Source organism: Larus michahellis, chromosome 6, assembly GCF_964199755.1.
Source record: "Larus michahellis chromosome 6, bLarMic1.1, whole genome shotgun sequence".
Lineage (NCBI taxonomy): Eukaryota > Metazoa > Chordata > Aves > Charadriiformes > Laridae > Larus > Larus michahellis.
In genome coordinates, this window is record NC_133901.1 from 46,315,021 (window position 1) to 46,332,196 (window position 17,176).

A 17,176-nucleotide genomic window follows, 5' to 3' on the forward strand; every position below is an offset into this window, starting at 1 on the left:
TTCTAAGACCATTCTTCTGCATCCATTCAGGGTGTGTTAGACAGGCAACAGGACTAAAAACATACTGGTGTTATAAAGTATACCAGATACTACTGACAGTGCCAACGAGAAGGTGGGGTGTAGGATAAACAGAACTACTTTCTAAGAACCACTTCTTAAATTAAAGCACAACTTCAAAATTTTGAGATTTTTTTTCCTTTTTATTAATAGGATTAAATCCAATTCGTTAATTTTTGCAAAAATATTACAGGTAAGACTTAAATGATGAAAAGAATCTGTTATACCAGAGGTACCATTAAATTGGGTATATACAAGAGGTCTGTTTTGATGCTCTGTCATTACATCTCATGCATTTAAACTTTGCAGTGTATGAATGGATGGTTAGCTCATTCCTGAGAGAGCTTGTCCTTCTGCAGTCATGGCATATTAATATATTTCAATCTGGATTAGTATATACCGTGTTATCCGCTAGTAGGATATGATGATTTCATATCCCTTGATGGTTCCAATACAGTTTACTATACCATTTTTTCCCTGGCCAGAGAGTTAACAGAACAGAATGTCATAAAAGAAAAAAATTATTCTGTACACCACAGAGGAGGAGCCTTATAGGCAAGCAAGCATTTTTAGTATTTGTAGGATTTCTGGATTAAATGCTCTTGCCTTTAGGAATCCACACAGCTCAAATATTGTAAAGATGGCAGAGACTACTTGCTTTAAAACACATACCCAAAAATATGGAATTTTTAAGGGAATTTGTTTTTTAAGGCCATTTTAAAGATTGGCAAAATAAAACAACAATCCTGTTTTAGTGGCTGAAAGAATTTCATACTGATTTTTCATTTTTCTTTTAGCGTAATCCTCACAAAGAAGAACACTGACAAACTTTGTCAGCATTAAGAAAAACTGGCTCTTGATAGTACAGAACATGCAGCTAAGCAAGCTAATGTCAAATTTACTCATGATATTCCAATATTTCAGCTACCTTTCACTTACTTGCAACTTTCTGAATAATTTCCCTGGAAACAGACAGAAGTTCTACCATGTTTATTAAATAAAGGTAGATAAGAACATTTTCCTGTAAGATGACAACAAGCCTCAATATCCACCTTTGCTATATTTTGAAGAAGAAAATATTATTTAGAAACAAGTTATATATAAGCAAGCTCAGACAGAAAGAATTTTTGTAAGGAGGAATAAAAAAAAAGAAAAAGGAGACCTTGCCCACTGTACTGCTGCGTATTAGGAATGTACAGGAAGTATCCCACTCTTGGGCTACCACTATGTAGTTAAGCCTGTTTAATGGGAAGCAGGAAGAGGGATGTACACAGTGAGAAATTAAAGAATACCTTCCTTGGAGGGATTTTAAAATTAGGAATAAGAAAAGCACATTCATTGCAGTTTATATGCATTCTGCAAACCCTGTGTATTTATCTAACACAAAACAAGCCAACTGGTTAAGTTCCATGTTTTTTTAATTCCTTGTTAGGAATATAATGAGGTTACAACACGTGATAAAGATGCTGCTGCCAGTCAGTCCTACACTGCAGATAGTGCTCTCCCAGAACAAGCTTGGGAAAGGGGGATTTCATGCCACCTTGTTCAGATTTCAGGGAGAAGTATGAAGCAAAGCAATACGTGCCGTTTAAATCTTAACAGTATTTATATAATAAGGATGTTTTTCTTTCTTTTTTGTCATAAGAAAGAGAGTATTTTCATTTCAAGAAACTCTGGTAGCCAAGTGTTGTGTATTTTACCTCACTATTTTTCATGGAGCATTTCCTTCTCGCTTTCCCTACGCCCTGTGAAGACAGTGAATCACTAGCAGTCAGATCTTATTTTTACCCTGCACTTGGGCAGGGCTGCTGATCTGCTTATGTAGAAAGAAAAGACTGAAACAGCAGGGAAGTTGCAGGTCAGATTTACAATGTTCTAGCAGAGGTTTGCAGAGAAATACTGTGCACAGGCTGCCTAAATATACTTGAGCTGAAAGTCTCCTTTCCCAAATGCTAACCTGAAAATGCTAGCAAAGTTTTTAAAAAGTATAGATAAAACATGTTTATGGTCACATCAGATCCTATGTACGTTTTCTCATGACTGAGGTTATATATAACTTTTACTTCAAAGAGTGTTAAATATCTTATCTTTGGACTCTACTAACATTTCTAACTTTCTTTAACTTTTTTTCCCCATTGGAAGAATGATATGCACCTCCTTATATCATTCGATTTATTCTAACTTTTTGACATAGAAATCTGAGGGATGCTATACACTTGAGCACATTAAGATGGAGCCATTCCTTAACATTTGGATTTCTGGCAACTAAATCTCAGTTGTGGTGTCTTTTTGATATACAACAGCTACATAGTGCATGAAAATAATCCATGCACTTCTGCCCCCCAACAAATACAATGACGGTCTCCTCATTAATCATTTTAAAATTTTTATCTCCTTTGTGATTATTTGTTCATATCAATTTGTTCTGCAAATTGCAGTGAAGCTTTTGAAGACTCCTTCTCAAGTCAGAATTTAATTCTTCTGCAGACTTGACTCCACGTAACAATTTTGGACAAAACCCGCTGCATACACACTAAAATATATTTTCAATGCATTATAATGAAGTTGCTTTAGGAACTACAGTGGTCTTAATAAAGAGTGAATGGAACAAAAGCACTGAAGTCAATACAATTGTTGGAATTAGTATGTCAAGATTAGACCTGCAGTCAATATATGCAATAAAGTAAGCCAAACAGGCATGTCAGAAACATTGTTTAGCTGGAAGTACAGCATACTTCGGATAGAAGACAAGTAGTACTCCAGTCCCATCAAAACTGAGCAAAGGAAAATAAATGCCTAAAAAGTCCAGCAACTTCGTAAGAACACAGCTCAGTTAGCAATCTCAAACCGTGAAAATAAGTATCGTATGTACATATAAAGTAAAGTAGCCTGTGCATTTATAAGTAATCTAACTATAAATATTTTTCCCTTTTATGATTTAACTTCTTGCTCCTGTATTTTGCTTCCTGTTAAGTAATGGAGTCAAATAAACAATTGTTAGCATCTGGCTTCGCATGTTTAATATAAAATGACAAACACCACCCCCCCACCAAAATGCAGATTCTGAAAATCAGTTTTCTTTGTCCCTTGTCCACAACAGACTGCATACAGTATAAAACAAAGTATAGGGACCAGCACCACAGAAGGAGCAGACATACCGTCAAACAACCCATTAGGCTCTGCTCAAACGGTCTCTGGAAGGCTCTGGGGTCTCCACACCAGTCCAGGAGCTCTGTTGCTGCATTATGGAAGTTTGCAGGGTTCTGTAAGTGCTGGAAAGGGAAGATGAAGCAACAGGGTAAATAAAATACACAAGGGCTGACATACTTTTCTGCATCACATTAATGCAAAGTTTGGAAAATAGGAACAGCATTTGGAGACGCAAGACCTTAAACCAGTGAACACAGAAAATCCTACTTCGTTCTTATTAATACTTATGCAGATTTTCTAATTTTATGATATGAACCGTTTAGTTAGACACAAGCTGTAGCTGAAATACCAGAGCTCCCCTGAATTCCTTCCTCTATAACGTCACCTCTCCCATCTGCAAACCATAATGGATTCTACTCAGAAATCAAAACTGCCCAAGCCTAAATTGAGGGAAATTTCAGTCTTATGTTCACAGTCTTTGCCTTGGGCTTATGCCCCATTGTCGGGACACACCAGCACAGCCATGCCTTCCAACAATCAAGATTTTAATCTTTGCCTGCCAGCCAGGAGGCAAACACAACAGTCTCAGAAAATATCAGTAATTGAGCAAAGCAACACTTACTATACTGATCCTTTCTAGGAGCTTTAGTTTCTGTTCATTGTGATGTACCATCATGAGCAATTTGGGTGATGCCCTTTGGGATGATGAAAAATGAGTGAAGTGCGGTGTCATACTGCCATGGCCAAAAATGTTTTCACATCCACTGAAAGCATGTAGAAATTTCAGAGTGCAATCCTACTTTTCCTAAGGAGGCTGACACAATTTTGAGAGAAAAATCTGGGTTTATTTTGAAATTTGCATGGGTAATGCCATTTTTTTAACTATTATGTTCATCTCTGCCTTTGCACCGAACAACCTATAGTCCTGTTTTTAGAGGCATTTAGTAAACTTACCTGATACTATTATTCACACTGTTGTCCCTCACTCTGCTACATTGTGAAAGTATTCCAACATTTTAGCAGGAGCAGAGGGAGAGCACAGGAATGAAGGGATTCAATTTACATGAATAATATTGCCACTAAATTCTCCAGTTCTCATGATGCTAGATGTTTCAATGAAAACTCCAGAAACAAGAAGAAAAGAGTGTATTTAGGAATTGTTGGTATCTTTTTAAATAGTGGTCTTATAATTCCTGGGATTGCTGAGAAAAACATGAAAATGAGATGAGCGTTTCATCTGGAAGGCACAAAACCCAAAGACGTAATTTTTAAAATACATCATTATTTTTGAATCAGTTGCATAATTTGGGAAAACATGACTGCTCATTTCTAAGCATCCGGATTAATAATAATGTTCACAACCTATTTTTTCCCCTCTCGTCCCCTCATGCCTGAGAAGCCGCATGTATTAACTCTAAGACAAATGAAGGAAAAAAATTCCTCCCATGGCAGGTTTTGAGGAGTTCCCAGTCCATGAGCTTTTGGATCACGTTACTGTAATTCTTATTCAATGAAGGCTTTTGGTCAGAGGCCTTGTTTTAACAAGAGATGACTGACATGTGGGGCACAGATTTTTAAAACAGTAGTAGAATTTGAAAAAGCAGACAGGCATTATGCAATGCAGTTTTCTTCCTGTGCTCTACAAGCACTGACTACAGCTCACGCTACCATCCAGTTTGATAGCTTCACCTAGGCTGCATTTCAGAACAACATTGCTTTGCCAGCTGATCATCTAGTTGTTGGAGGAGTTAAACTATTGCATATACAAATTAAAGAGAAGAATCCAAGTAAATAAACATAAGCAGCCATATTTTAAGGCTTCTCGTAAAAAAAATGTCCCATGAACAGAGCCAGCAGTTTGGGTTATGAATGTTATAAGTAAAAGGATGCCTTTTTGAAGGCTTCATTTAATCCTCCAGAGAAGTGACTGTCTGACACCAAACCTCTCAGTGTACACTCCTCCTTCCGCACGCCACTTTCATCTGCAGGGGAAACAGAAGTTGGTTCAAACCCCTCTACAACAGCATATGTAAGCTCTGCTGCTATCAAATATATGACTTCCAGAAGGAAAGAAAGGTGCATAAGCTGGTGAGAAAATCGCACCATACTGAACACATACTGCACAGGTAGGACACAGTCACAGATCTCTCAGTAGGGAAAAAAAAAAACAAACCACAAACCCCTTCCACACAGAAACAACGTAAGGAAAAATTCACCGAAAGCTACTCAGTTCTGTACTTGAAATAGTCTTTAATAATCCTTCCATCCTTGTGAAATGAATTGAGATCTGCTGATGAAAAGCCCTAAATAAGAGCTAGATGCTATTTATTTTCACCAGTGTTGCCATGTGCCAGCTACACGCATGACAACTTCCACTAATGCTTACAATGAAATATCCCCATTGAGAAGCAGAAATTATACTTGAATTAGAACAATTTTTATAGGTTTAGACTAACAAATGAAATGCAGGGGAGGGATTGGAACACCTCTCTTATGAAGAAAGGCTGAGGGATTTGGGTCTCTTCAGTCTGGAAAAAAGACGGCTGAGGGGGGACCTTACCAACGCTTATAAATACTTAAAGGGTGGGTGTCAGGAGGATGGGGCCAGGATCTTTTCAGTGGTGTCCGGGGACAGGACAAGAGGTAATGGGCACAAACTTGAGCATAGGAAGTTCCACCTAAACATGAGGAGGAACTTCTTTACCCTAAGGGTGGCAGAGCACTGGAACAGGCTGCCCAGAGAGGTGGTGGAGTCTCCAACTCTGGAGACATTCAAAACCCGCCTGGATGCGTTCCTGTGCAACCTGCTCTGGGTGACTCTGCTCTGGCAGGGGGGTTGGGCTAGATGATCTCCAGACGTCCCTTCCAACCCCTACCATTCTGTGATTCTGTGATCTTAGCCATGTGCTTAATTTTCAGTTTAGCACCACATAATGCCAATTTCTACTTACCATGACACCACTGAAAAGCAGTATCCCTTTCCTAGGGTAAAGGTCCAACATATATTAAATTTGCACTTTCCTGTGGAAGAAAAGGCTCCTTCTACTTGCCTGTGTCAAAGCAGGGGTGACCTCAACAACTTGATTTAATTGTTTGTTCTGTAACTCTCCATTAAGTTGCTTCACTGCATCAGGACAGAACACTGAGGCACACTATCATAACCTACTTCTTAAAAACAGAGAGGGTGCTGAAATCCTAACTTCTTAAATGCAACTGTGCCACTGAAACCAATTTAGAAGCCCATTTGGTAAGGTAAGAAATTCTATTAGTTCCATTATAGGCTAAAAAGCCCCCGACAAACCATAAGAAGCAGCTGTCAGAATACCAGTGGTTTCCATCTCTGGGGAGTGGCCTTGAGTAGTTTCCAAGATGAGAGAAAAGTTAGTCCTGCAGGGACACTTCTTGCAATGTCACACACAGTTCCATTTGGGACATATTTCTCACAGCTTTCTGACTTTCTTAATATTTTTAAATTAAGGTTCTCCTCCAATTTTTCTTTTTCAGATTGCAGAGGGCAAGGTTACTTTTGTGAAAAACAGAGAGAAGATCCAACATGAATCAAAGCATGAAGGCAGGTGCAATTCCTTCCCTCAGTTACACAAGAGGACATTACAAATGCCTACTGTAATTTTTTATTTATTGACAGCTTAAACACTGCACCCAAAGCAAAAAGCCCCAATGTCATTCACAGCCTTGCAACAAAACGCCTGCTTGGGAAGACTATTACAACTACTATGTTCATTGAACAAGAAATTCAAGAGATTTTTCTCAGCTCTCGATCCAAGAACAGAAGTACAAAACAAAGCTTATGCCAGATACATCCATCAGCTTTGTTGTGAAGCATTTCCCATGCATGGCTCCATCCTCTTCAACAGAAATTATTGGCAGCATTTTGACAGAAGCAAGGCGTGTGCCTGAAGAGTCTAGTCTGAAACTGTGCTTCATGTAAACAAGGCAAAGAAGATAAATCACCTCATTAATAGATGCTTTAGAAAAAAGTGACAACGAGCCAGACCTAGCTATGACACACCTTGGTGTATCTTCAAAGCTGCTAGTGAAGGGCCACCTAACTCCACCATGCTTGCAAGCAACAGTGTTTTCAACGAGTGAAGAGAATTTGTATAAATAAAATCTGAAGCAGAGATGAATAAGGCCAATAAACTGAATGAATCAGTTATTTACCAGATTGCTTTTAGAATTATCTGCTTTTTAGAAGGCTATTAGTGAAACACGACAATTTCTATTATTTCAAAACCTAAGAAAATTTTCAGCATAATCATTTATAACTCTAAAAACATAAGATTTCCTTAGCCTGAATGGAACAGAAATCACAGAAATACTTGATGCATGTGAGTGTATCATTATTGCAGGGATCACCAGGTGGTGCTTTGAAGAGACAGTCTCTCAGAGTCATTTATTTTTGGTCTTGGAAGGAATCTTGTGTTCTTTGTAGCACTTCAATTAACAGTCTGGTGTAGGGGGACGGACAAAACAGCAAAGGACTTTGCGCTCCATTTTACTGTGTCCAACAAGAGCAAATTGTACCAGCAGAGCCCCATTCTGAGGACTGGGCTGACATTTGGGCTGGATTCCAGGGAAGACAGGAACATCTACCTGCTGCTCGTGACCACCTCCGGCTTCAGTTTCATTTACACGAAGAACAGACCATCTTAGTAAATTACAGTGGACATACAGGCAGAGGATGCAGGTATATTGGAATTCAAGTTCATTAGCTTTCACAGCAACTGTCACATACAAAAGCTGATGTGCAGCAATTTTTGATACAAACATTTAAAAATACAGCTGTTTCTCAAAATTGTGACTCCCTTCCAATTAGGCTGTGATCAAAAAGTCTTGATATACAATAAAACTCTGCAATGGGCCCAAAAGCATAAGCCTCATCCCACATATGAATTCAGGCACCTATGAGTGAAATAGGCATATGTAATAAAGATCTTATTTTTTAAAAGGATACTAAAGCACAATCGAGTACTTTCAGTCTACACACCCACACCAAAGTGGGTGCAAACCACTTCCTGCAACCAAAGACTCAATATGATTTTAGAGACAGAAACCAATTATCCACGTTGAAATATGGCAAGGACTACAGTCTTATCTCCTCTAAATATAGAAGACTGCAACCCAGATGTACACTCATGTATCTTAGACAGAACAGTCTAGTAAGTAATGGAAGAGTAACAGTCGAAATTAAGAGCAATTACAGAGGGTTAATGTTATCTCACACACACATCAAGAAATGCTAACATGACAGCAATGGTATGGAAAGCGAATCATTTAAACATGGAATCCATATGTTCCAGTTTGTTGCTATAGAAAACAAATGTAGAATTTCAATTTACAAATGACATCTCTGGTGGGGGATTTTTTTCTCTCTTTTCTGTGGAATACATCAGACTGAAGGCACAGACCTAATTTGCCACAACTTAACCTATTCAAAATGAGATGTCATGCAAATAAGTTTTTGAGCAGCAAACTGCTTAACTATGCTAAACAAGTTATTGCATTTATTTACGTGATGTCGCACCAAATTATGAAGGCTGACTCAAGTTGTCTGTTTATTTTGCCGAGTTACGTCTGCTGTGTGTCTCACTCCTTGATTTAATTGAGCTGCTGAAGATAATATAACTTATCACACAGACACTGTGCCATGTTGCTAGATTCTAGGTTAATTAACAGTAGCCTACAGTCACTGAATTTCTCACATGGTTAGCCACTTGGACCCTGTCTATTGCCTAGCTTCACTAATCGACAAGTCTGGGAATTTTACATTAGCAACAGAATACACTAGCAACACACAAAGCTTTTGACTGCACAGAAAAAGAAAACACAGCTAGACGGCAGGTAGCCTTTTGTTCACTCTGAAATTAACCCGTTCCTACACACCACGTGGCAAGGCTGCACGCTTGGCAAAGCTTCTGGTACTCCACTTGGGGAAATTAAATTCAGGAGGCAGCTGCTCTCCTGCAGGACAGAAAGCTGGGGCTGCTGTTCCGCAAGTACTGCCAGCTAATGCTAGCACTGGCGGCTGCCAGCCCTGAAAGGCTCCTGCCTCCCACGGCTCTGCCTTCTCCTGCGCAGCACCAGAGGATGCATGGCTGCATGGTGAATCGGCCTCATCCTATACTAATAATTTTATCTGCACTAGCTGAAATGGCTAAATGCCAAAATGGCATGCGGTGCAGCTCCTTGAACCTTAGCACTACAGGGGAGCTAGCAGCAGTGTGTACCATTCCAGTGGCAGGCCACTCAGGAGCTCATAGGAATAGCCATGGGTCATCTTTTCATGCCAGTACCAGACTGAAGCTGACCTAAAACTAAGGATATATTTTCTTGATATGCTTAGTCTCATGGCAGGCTGCCCTGGAGAGCTTCTTCCCCAAACTGTATACTTCCACCACTTTCGGTGCATCAGACCACACTTGCTGTTCTGACTCTGAACTAACTTCCCAAATACTGATTTTCAGTCATCATTTACAGTGAGATTCCTCACGTGACCACACAATCATTAGACTTGACTCAAAGAAGCTGTCAGCAAACAAGAGGTAGGGCTGGGAAAGTACCAGGACTCTGCTCTCAGCAGCCCACACGTTGGATTAAACGCATCATGAAACTTCTCCCGAAGGTGGAGCTATACCATCAATGTCAGAGGAAGACGAAGTTAAGGTAGCAGTACAAATACTCCTCCTGCTTAACAACGCCCCACCTTTTTAAAATAATGGTATTTTCAGTTATTTCAACCTAGAGAAATATTTTTTTGATATTAATATTCCTTGTTATTCTCCAGAAAACACAATGCACATACGAAGAGAGGTGCCAAAAGGAAATAATGATTTTTAGTGTTCTGATATTGCACATATTTACTCTGGGGTTAATCCTCAGACTTCAGCCAAGTTATTCCTAGTTTAGACACCAGGTTCATCTATGAGTTCTGCAAAACCTCGCAACAGGTCCAGAATTTCAAGTGATATAAAACCCACTACGAAACTCATCTTTTCCAAATGATGGGCCAGATATTCAGCATGCCATCAGTTTTGCACAGACCTCGTGACATTTGAAATGCATGTATACAACTCTGAAGTTCACATGATCTGCTTGCTATTTGCAGCTGCTGGCATGCAGGTTTTCAAGCCTTTCTCCACAACAATGGAATTAAACTCTCACATGGTTGTAAAATCTAGGAATTTAAAAGCAAAGAAAACATACAGCAGTTATTGAGCTTCATATATAAAAATAAGGATGCTCAAAACTATTAATGTAGAAATTTAGGAACTAAATCGATTGATATTGGTTGAGGAAGGAGCTGACCTACACTTTTCCATGCCTAGATGACTTTTCTAACTTTGGTGCATAACCACTCCGGCCCTTGAGAGACAGGATTTGGTGTCTAGGTCCTTTGGCACATTCTGCAAGGCAATTTAGACTTTTTTTTTCTCTATCTTAATATTCATCCAGACATACCTACAATCGCATGTAATGAAAAATGCACTGCCGTACTGAAAGGGGGCAAAAAGGAGAGTAGGAAAGAAAGGAACCTGGAAAGGGAAGGGAGAGGGAGAACAGAACGATTACGTACCCTTCAACTGAAACAACCCAGGAGCAGAATTACTGTGGTCCTGCATGTTGGGCAAAGGGCGTCCAGCTTCCTAAGGAAAACTAATCACGTATCTAAAGAATGTAAACAGGATTCCTGGTCAGACACGCTTGACACAGCATAACCAAGAGGAGACAAGGCCAGTCTCTGTGTATTACTCAGCACACAACTATGTTCCCACTAGACCTAAATTTGATAGCTCGCTCAGCACCACAAGCAAGTAGTAGAGGGCCTGCAAATCCGCAAGGGTCATTTGCTGTAAAACATTAATAGAGCCTTTATTACATTAAGAGCTGAGCAGGCTCCGTGGGCGATCCCAACCACGAGCCCCTCTCCTCCTCCTGTGCACAGGCCTCTACTTCAAATCCCCATCCACCAAGAATTGTCTCTCTCCCTGGCGTGCCCTCCACTGCCTGCAACAGAGCTCAGGGGGTACTACAGAAATACAGGACATGAACTGAGGATATGCTTTAAATGTAAAAAATACCGTAAATGGAAATAAGCGGTTTCTTTATGGTTTTGGTGTTTTGTTGTTGTTTTATTTTTTTTTACAGACAAGTGTGATTATACAGAGGCCTTATCCACAAGCAGCTATACTCAGTATATTAAAAACTCATCTGCAATCAAGACTCAAAACAAATGGTCTTTTTCTTTTTCAAGAGGATAGAGGGGAGCATTGAGCTATTAGCTATTTTCTGTCTTTTGGGAGTGTGATTTTTGTTTATCTGAATATGGTTATATATAGTTCAATTCTCTACAGGCCCTTTCAATATCAAAGATTGTTTTATTTATAAAAAAATTAAAAGGCTCAAGCTGTGCATTTTGTATTCGGATAATCCCCCCCTCCCAATTTAGTGTTTGTGAGATTGAGAGATCCCTAATTAATAGAATTATCTTGCACTTACACGGCTCATTCCATCAGAAGCTTTATAAATATTTTATTAAGCTCACATTTTGAGAAGCACTAGATAGAGAGAGAGAGAGATTAAAACCATGTTAGCCATACCTACTTATAAAGAACAGAATGAAAGGGAGCCACGTTTGCTTCATTTGTCCACTGCAGCTTCATTTTCCAAGGAAAACAATAAATACTGAGCAAAGATCAGCACCTACTTATCAGATGTTTTAACTACATGAAAATACTGGATAAGATGAGCGGGGGAGTGAACACTAAAGACAGAAGATCACATGCTAAACAAATGAGAAAAAGACAAAAAAAACCCAACCCACAAGTATCACTGAACTGCAAAAAAGCAAGTTGCCCAGTTGTGAGCTGTAAGGGAACAAAACCTGTACCAATGCAGATTTCCATTGATGCTTCTCTCATACAGTTTTAATATAAAGTGTGTGTATAAATCAGTATTGGTTTCAGAAAAGGTGAATACCTGGTAATTGAATAGCCTTGTTCTGCTCCCTGGATCTCCTATACCATGAGGTCTGTGAGGAAGATTGTGCATCTATGCGCATGTGCTGGAGGAAAGATATTGCAACCTTGGTTTGTCCATTAGTTTTACGTAAGTGTTAGAGATGGATTCAACATCCTGATCCTCAAGCACTATACACAGAAGATAGAAGAGCTAAAATAAGAATCACTCACTCCCTAGCTCTGCTGATCAGAATTACATTGCCATCTTCCTGCTCTGCACCTTTCATATCTACATAATGCAGTATATTTATGATATACTTTGATACAACTTTGTGTTATAAAAGGGAATATGAAGCAAATTAAACTTCTCCTGTCACAAACCCTTCTACTGCTGTTTAAACCCACTCTCCCCTGCCCGAGGAAACTGTGACTTAGGGGTCTAAAGGCTGTGATCCAGATCTCACTGAAGATGGAAATGGGGGCACATTAGTGGCCATATGTCTTTTTGTTAATCTATCAATAGATGGAACAGCAGTGCCCAGTCCAATCTTTGTACTTTTCTTACCACCAGCACCCGGACGGCTGTTATGCCCGCTGAGAGCACTGAGAACAGTACAGTTTGCAAAAGACGCAAAATAATCAGAGGGCTCTGAATTGTATTTCCTTAATCACTCATGAAGAGTGATTTTATGGGAAAAAAAGTCAAGAAACAAAGGTACAACTGTTTGTCCTTTCTCTAAGGCCATGCTCAGTGATGCAAGGCTCCAATCTACCTTTAAATTTGCAATTACAGCTCAACTGAATTATGAAATCAGTTTGCCTAACCAGTTCACTCACTCTTCTTGGCAACTGAAACAAGCCATTTTCCATTAGTATCACCCTGTCATAACATGCTAGCATAAGGTGTCTCTATATGTGATTACAGCAACTATGCTGGGCCTTCTTTAGCTTTATCATTCCAATAGAAAGTAACGATACAGGAACTTTCTTCTCTAACGCTCTCATGATTTTCAGCTAGTAGGTTCAGTCGTAAATATCTCAACATATCAAGGAGTTAATTTTCTCAAACCAGTGGCCATGCCCTTTCCCTTAGAATGCTACTGTTAAATGCTAAATGTTAAATGCTAATGTTTTAAAGACATTAATGAAGTATTACAACATCTCTTTACTGGAAGATTACTGTCAATATTGCATCTTTTAAAGAGAAATAATGCTACCCAAGAGTATAAAGTGAGTTGATGGCAAGGAGGGGGGGGCGGGGGGGGAGCACCAACTCAAATTTCTCTGACTTATGTACTGAACCAACTTTAAAAAAAATGCATTTCAAATAAATACCTTTATTCATTTTCTAAATTTCAGGAGAATAAATGCACTGATTTTGAAAAATAACCAATGGTCTTCAATATACTCGGTGAAACAGCAGCACATTTGTTGGACTCATTTTGTTTTCCAATTAATTTTTTTGACTCGTTGAAGTAATTTACTCACTCACTGTGCTTTTTATAGCACTTTTAATCAACTGATTTAATCTTTATTATTTTAATCTCTAAATCTATGCAGAGATAAAATCTCAAGGTGACTATTTAAAATGACCACTACGTGAACTGATACCACTGTGGAAGATGTAAAATTCACATGACCTATTCTCATGGGTCCTACCAGCCAGCTAGATGTCACTGACATATTTCAAAGTCAAAAGGAAAAATGCTTCCCCATACATCTTTTTCATTTGCACATGCTTACAAAACTGTCTGCAGCTCATGCTTTGTGACATGCCTATGGACGACGTTAATGGCTCTACTTGCGTAGTGCACACAAGCAATAGGGAGCAAACACCACCAGTGAGGAGTGGTGTTCCTTCAGTAGATGATGCTAGAGGTCTGCACAGCTCAAGGCTCTTGATATTAACAGTACTATCACCATTTCAATCAAGTTTTTAAAAAACACCTTCTGCTTTTACAAACAAGTACAACGGTCCTTATGCGCAAATGCTGTGTAAGTCATACCTGCTATGCATTTGCTGTTGCACTAATGCGGAAGGAACTCAAGTAGCAACCACATACGTATGAAGGAAGAGCCAGAAATGGCATGACAGAATCTAGATACGCGTTGCCAGCTATTTCACATGCTCACTACAGAGTTTGACCCAGCTGCTGACAAAAAAAGATTTCCTATGCTCACCTGACACCGAGGTGACACCACGGATCCAACTTACAAATTTCTAGAATTTTCACATGTTCATCCTTATTTAACAATAGGCAATTTTAAGCAATAGGCCAGATTAATTAGTTGCATTGAAAAGATTATTTTTTTTCTAAATACTATGGATACTAGAAGTTTTATATATAAGTTTAAAACATATATATTTTCCTTTTTGAAAACAGTTAAGAATAGTAACATCCCAGCCCTCGAGGACAGGTGCTGCAGTGAAACAAGCAGCAGAACTGGGAAGAAGCGTACCCACACGAATTTTACCAGCCCACCTCAAAAGATGATGGGTTATATTCCACCCACTGGAATCTCCTCAGAGAAACAAACCAGACAAATGCTGTAAGCATCAAGAAGGTGTTCTCTTCCCCCTCCCTTCCAGAAGTGCTTCTAGCACTTTCCCTCTTTGCTGTTTCCCTTGTGGCTTCACTGCCTGAGCCAGAGCAGTCCATACCAGGATGCAGGATCTAACAGGGCAGGAATGTTGATTGACAAGTCTCTAAATGGACTAGAGGAGCCAGGAAAGCTGGTCTGCTGTCAGTTTTTCCTAAACATACTTAACTGTAGCAGAGGAATATTCCAACAGACTGAGCATGAAAGCAGACAAAGGATTTGCAGCTATGGGTCTCAGGAAAAAAAAAAAAAAAAAAAATATAGCTACTAAGACAGTATTGATGGACCATTCAACCAATAAACTGTAATACTTGAGGTCCATCAAATATCTTTTCATGGAAAAAAAAAAGGTCTTTTTCACCATTAGCCTTACTGCTATATGTTATTTCATATATAGCTGCTAAAAAACCCTGTAACACTTACATGGGCTACAACAAAAAAATATGTATTCTAAATAAATGTGCCCTTCATAAGAATACTTCTAATTTTCAAATTTCTTCAAGAAAGAAATTTTCATTAAGCTTTATTAAAACCTTTTCAGCTGTAATTTCAAACCAGCCCATTTTAACCAGTCCAAAATATATTAAAAATGACATGTTTAGGGCTGCTGAGCATTTACATGAGTCTGCAACAATAACACTGAAGAGCAGAAGAATTAGTTCATACATTTCAGGGCTTAAATGCTAACAGTTATGTAAATATACAACAAAGAATTCTATTTTCCTCTGAATTGCAAGCGACCAAAAACCCAGTTGCTGAATGATGAAAGAAATGGGCCTGCTTGTTTCCAATTTCAGCAAGAAAATATCAACAAAAACACACAGCAATTACAACTTTTAGCATATCTCTCTGAATGGCTGGGGAGGCATTATAAAGCATCGCAACTGCAGCAATTCAGCAAGCTTTCTTGAAGGAAAGAGGGGAGAAATGCTAATCTGTTTCTAGAAATCAGCAATGTGATGTATGCCTCCAATTAAGTGGGGTTCCCCAAGTGATCCAGCATCATTTGATGATATTGCCCATTGTGTCCTGATGTACTGTGACACAAGCAGCAGAAACAACATTCTCTGTTCCCACTACGACCAAATACTTTTGACACCAGAGAGCCTTTTCATACTTCCCTTTTTAACCTGTTTCTAAAATTTCAGCACAGCTTCAGTATGTACCTCGACAACCACCATCAGCATGGCAGGAAGGTATCACACATCTCTTCCGAAAGGGGTGGCTTCCTTGTAACTTAAATAAAGATTTTTCTCCATCTTCCTCTTTTCAAGAAATTCAGAAGAGATGTATAGAAACCTTACAAATTGACTGACAGCAAATAAAGACAACAAAAGGCAGAGGTCCCTAGATTTAAAATAGCTCTAAATTTTTAAAGTGGACCCATCAGGGTGAGAGTAGAGAGGAGATGTCATGCAGCCCACTGATTTTACCTGACATTTGCTTGTATCACATAAGGAAAATAATAGACAGTGTTTGATTAAAGCCATACCTCTGGTCTGTTATGAAGAACGGTTTAAGAAAAGCAGTCAGTTCTCTGTTGGGACTTCCTATGCAGTGGGAGCCAAGCTGGCTCCTTCAGAAGGCTGCGCCTGGGCCCTGGGAAGCCCTCATATTCAGCCCTGTGCCTGCCTGAGCCAGCCGCTGCTGCCCTGGAGCTCCATGGTGGACGGTGCATCAGAGCCACCCAAACCATGAGTACTCTGTAGATAAACAGATTATTACTGCAGCCTCGAATAGAGCAGTTTTCAGGGGCTATCAGACCTTCGCTGAGCACAAAATCATTTTGTGTTTTTATTTGTACGGAAAAAGAATTAAAAGAAAAACGCCTGCACCCTGAAGATCCAAGCCTCCCTCAACATACCCTGAAGAGTCTCCTGTGTCATGACAAACTAATTGCATGTGTTAAGGGAAGCCTGTTACTTTGGCTTTTTCCACTGCACATCAAAAAGAACTGTGTTTGATTTTAAAGCACATACACTTACAAATACTGAGGGAATCAGCTACAAAGAGACCACACAAGCTGTTCCAGCCTTCCACAGAAGTCTGGGGTTTTTTCCAGCGTAAATACACAGCCACCTCTTCAGTTTGCCCTTTCATCTATTCTGAAACACTTCTTAACACACACGCACTTCATTTCCTAACTAGCTGATCATATACAAGTTTTGGATTTGTAGCTTTAAAGCCCTAAAAAAGATGAAGGTAAAACACAACCTTGATCCTGGAACAGAAGTCAGTGAGGATATTGTGGCTGTCTCACAAGTCACAGAGCTGGGAAGAAAGAAGCCTGTCTTGACCCTGTGTTGAAACCTGATCTAGTTAAAGACGCACATGGATTACCATTTATAGCATTTCTCAGGGCCTGGGGTGAGGGGCAAGGAGGGCGGCAG

General features: G+C 39.4%; 1 protein-coding gene across 9 annotated transcripts in view; it reads right to left on the reverse strand.

Annotated features, from left to right (window-relative positions):
• Window positions 1-17,176, reverse strand: part of ZMIZ1 (zinc finger MIZ-type containing 1) — a 352,972-nt gene that overhangs the window by 138,260 nt on the left and 197,536 nt on the right. For all 9 annotated transcript variants that reach the window (XM_074592795.1, XM_074592794.1, XM_074592792.1 and 6 more), the window contains one exon: window positions 3,216-3,329. In XM_074592795.1, the coding sequence (XP_074448896.1) occupies window positions 3,216-3,329 (114 nt within the window). The remainder of the gene's footprint in view (window positions 1-3,215; window positions 3,330-17,176) is intronic.